The sequence below is a fragment of the Opisthorchis viverrini genome (genome assembly GCF_000715545.1).
Source record: "Opisthorchis viverrini unplaced genomic scaffold opera_v5_426, whole genome shotgun sequence".
NCBI classification, from domain to species: Eukaryota; Metazoa; Platyhelminthes; class Trematoda; order Opisthorchiida; family Opisthorchiidae; genus Opisthorchis; species Opisthorchis viverrini.
The window spans coordinates 191,341-194,984 of NW_008752086.1; the positions used below are offsets into that span (position 1 = coordinate 191,341).

General features: G+C 45.7%; 1 protein-coding gene across 1 annotated transcript; it reads left to right on the forward strand.

Moving 5' to 3' along the window:
* Positions 1-1,789: 1,789 nt before the first annotated feature.
* On the forward strand, positions 1,790-3,618 carry T265_10949 (hypothetical protein; the record flags this gene model as incomplete). Its single annotated transcript, XM_009177469.1, has 4 exons — positions 1,790-2,292; positions 2,411-2,631; positions 2,653-2,934; positions 3,362-3,618. 4 exons carry the CDS (start codon positions 1,790-1,792, stop codon positions 3,616-3,618), a joined length of 1,263 nt encoding a protein of 420 aa, XP_009175733.1.
* Positions 3,619-3,644: the final 26 nt, after the last annotated feature.

A 3,644-nucleotide genomic window follows, 5' to 3' on the forward strand; every position in this document is an offset into this window, starting at 1 on the left:
AAGATCATCTTCAAAGCAAGCTCTTTTAGCTGACCGGTAGGTAGACTGACCGGCAACTAATGGGAATAGTTTAATTTATACATGTGCACCCACTTGGTGGACGCGCCTGAAGATTTTCTCCACATAGCGGGCAGGGCTCATTGCAGCAGCAATAACGGTGACATGGAAGTCGATCACGTTGACACCACCAATCATCAGGGTCAGTTGGCTGGCCACAGAGACCACAGGGAACAGCATCGCTTGATGTCAAACGCCACCGTGGTTAGTTGCGGTTGCCATCTAACACCAGAGGCTGGTTGTCCTGTACACTAATTGCATTTCGACGCAACATCAGCTGGCTTTGAACAATCAGACGCTTCACGCACTCAGCAGCCTTACGCGATTCCCGCAGCTTCAGTCTGACAACCAACCGATCTAGTTGCTTGTGCAGACCTCCGGGAAACGTCCAAAGAGTGCTATCTGCTGCGTTCGAGAAAAGCACAAGTGACTATATCTGTCACCCTCCGATTCCACCAGCAGCACGCGACCGCACCCTCGAAACTTGGCTATGACGGACGACATGTCATCTAAGAAACCGACTAAAAGGTAAACATTTGACGCGATAGTTACGCACATTCTCATAGCTGATCGACATTTGACGCGACGGTTACGCACATCTTTGATAGTTAGTAACTTTCCAAAGTGGTCGGCGACGCACAGCCGAGTTTCCAATGACGGAGCACCATATTTCAAAAGGGCAGAACGCTCCTTTAATTCATCATTTGTCAGTCGCCGGTTGATGGAGAGCCTGTCAAAAATAAACTTGCTGCGTGGATGGTTGTGCTCCAGGTAGTAGGCAGTAACCCTCAAGCAGTTATGGTACCGGCGAACGTACCCAGTTAGCACGCGTCCGCTCCTGGGTGCAGAACCTGTGCGGAATCTGTGCAGAACTTCTGCACTAGTTTTTGGCTTTTAAGCTTCAAGAGCTTGAGTCGTTTAATAGACATCAAAGCTTCGCTTCTTTATTCACAATAATGAAAAACCACAATAACTTGCATTTTCGTGTGCCTAGGAAATGCGAACGGTCAACCGATTTAAGTGGTTTTGTTTTACTGTGCGGCGCCATTGCTCGCGGGACGCTCTGCCTTCTGCTTGTCCTCACGTGCAGCTGAGAGTGAGTTTTGTTGTGCTTTCATATGTTTTATTCCTGGTGTGTTTACGTGAACGAAACCGTAAAAAATATTTCTCATTTCAAGTAACCGTCAATGCGTCCGAGATTTGTTCGTGTTGCTCGCAAAGGCTCTTCAAGAACAACGCTATATAGGAAAGTACGAAAGGCGGTTGCGGCAAGTGGCTGTTTCCGTTGCCCGACTGATGGACGAACTCAGATACATTTTCCCGTCCCTTCCGAGGGATACACGGACCGTAATGAAAACCCCGCGTCGTTGCTACGTGCGACAGAAGGCCGGTGGCATGTATGTCCACCTTGGGTTGAAAGCAGGTTTTCTGCAACTGCTCCGTGAGATTCAGACTACGGTTACAAATATCGAAATTCAAATGAACGTTGACGGTACTCGGGCTTATAACAACTCGCGTACTCAAGTGTGATCCATGCTCTCCCGGATAATTTCACCCTTTCTCGATCAGCCTTTCGCCGTTGGAATATACTGTGGTAAGCAAAAACCCAATGATGCTCATCAGCTGATATCTGACACAGTCGCTGAGTTGACAGACGTCTCTCTGGGGTGTCTCTGGGGTTTACAATACTCACACCGTCCGTCTTCAGTGCATTATTTGTGATAGTCCTGCTATGGCCCTTCTGAAGCAAGTGAAGGGACATACAGGATATTATGGCTGTGATTATTGTACACAAGAGGGTGTGCACATTGGCGCACGTATGACTTTTTCCTCGTTGACAGCTCCCTTGCATCGTGACTATGATTTCCGGACCAGAAAGCAAGAGGAGCACCATATAGGTCCAAGTCCGATGGAGGAGTTAAATTTTCCCATGACTGACGGTCTCCCACCAGATTACATGCGTAGTGTGTGTCTTGGTTTAGTTCGGAAATTTCTCATCTTACTTAGAGCTATGCCAATTGGACACGAGGCCAGGCTTTCTTTGGAGTCCTGGAATCTGCTGAATGATAACATTAAGCAACAGAGTTTGGCTCTGAGTTTTGATTTCCCCCGAAAATGTAGAGGTGTCGTAGACCTGGATCGGTGGAGGACATCTGAGCTACGACAGTTTCTTCTGTACGTAGGACCCGTTGCGTTGTTTTATATCTTACATCCTGACGTTTACGAATGTTTCATGTATTTTTCGTTAACCACTTTCATAAGCTGTCCACCTTTTTTCACAACATTAGGCTGATTTTTTAATTGATGTTTCCAAGGTTGCTGTGTCAAAATTTGCTTCTATTTTTGGTCCCAGCCATTTAGTGTACAACATACACCTCTTCTCCCATTTATTCAATTTCGTCAAGATTTATGGTTGCTTGGATCGTTTTTCCTGTTTCCCCAATGAATCGGAGCTGGCGCATTTGAAGCATTACATACATGGGCCAAAACCACCGGCTGTTCGGCTTTACCGCCGACTGGCCGAGCGTGTGGGATTGGATGCTGTCGAAAGGAAGACATTTTCGGGTGATGTTGGTTTGTGACTGAGGCCATCAGCCACTGCAGGATTTCATAGGTTTATTCATAAGGATGTCGTTTTTTCGAAAATCTTTCCCGACAACTGCATTTTGCTTGATGGTCAACAAGCTGCCACTGTAGATTTTTCTGGAGATACTATTGAGTACCAGAAATTCAAAACTGTTCTTCCGTTTTGCACTCACGTACTGATATCGACAGACGTTTTAGTTTTTCAATGCTCCGACTTGCAACACACTCGACTGTTTGCATCAGTCGACCAAATATCTTGTAAATGCTTAAGTTTTTCCTGCAGAGACACTCGTATATACTTCCCCATTTTGCATACCCTTATCGATTAGTCAGTAATCTTACCACTGGCACTCGACACATGTATGAATTTATTACTTGTATTACTCATTAGTTCGCAAAATATATATACATATTTATGCTGGTGTTGTGTTATTCCATCAAAGCTTCCGTTTTTATGTGGATATTTTCCAGTTTAATATCGTAGTTGGAAGTTGTTTTTCAGCCATGTACGCTGTTCTCATATTTGCAGACAACTCGGTTGGCATAGTGCATGAATCATGGTACTTACCGCCCGATTCAGTCCTTTGGCCCTCGTGCACAAACAGCACTCTTTATGCCAACTTACTGACGGGTACTTTACCAAAATGTCCACTCAATTTGTGCACGTCCGAAGTGTATCGGCAGTGCAGTAAGTTCATTTTCAGTTAAAATGTTCTAGAAACTTTTCCGGATGCACTGAGTGCTCGGCAGGAAGCCCTTGACTCAGGGCATACCTCCTCTGCGGAGCAAAACGATGAACGGCTGGTACGTCAATTCAGGCGAAAACAGTATGTTTACCAATCGTATTACAATGGTTGCAGTACAAAGAAACGGCTGCTGTCTGATTTTACAGGCGGGTCGGATCGTGATTCCAGTGGTGACACCACTTTGTTTGCGAACATAGTCATAAGCCCACCAACTCCAAAAAGATTGTAGGTCCTCCCGCACCTACCAACGTTTCA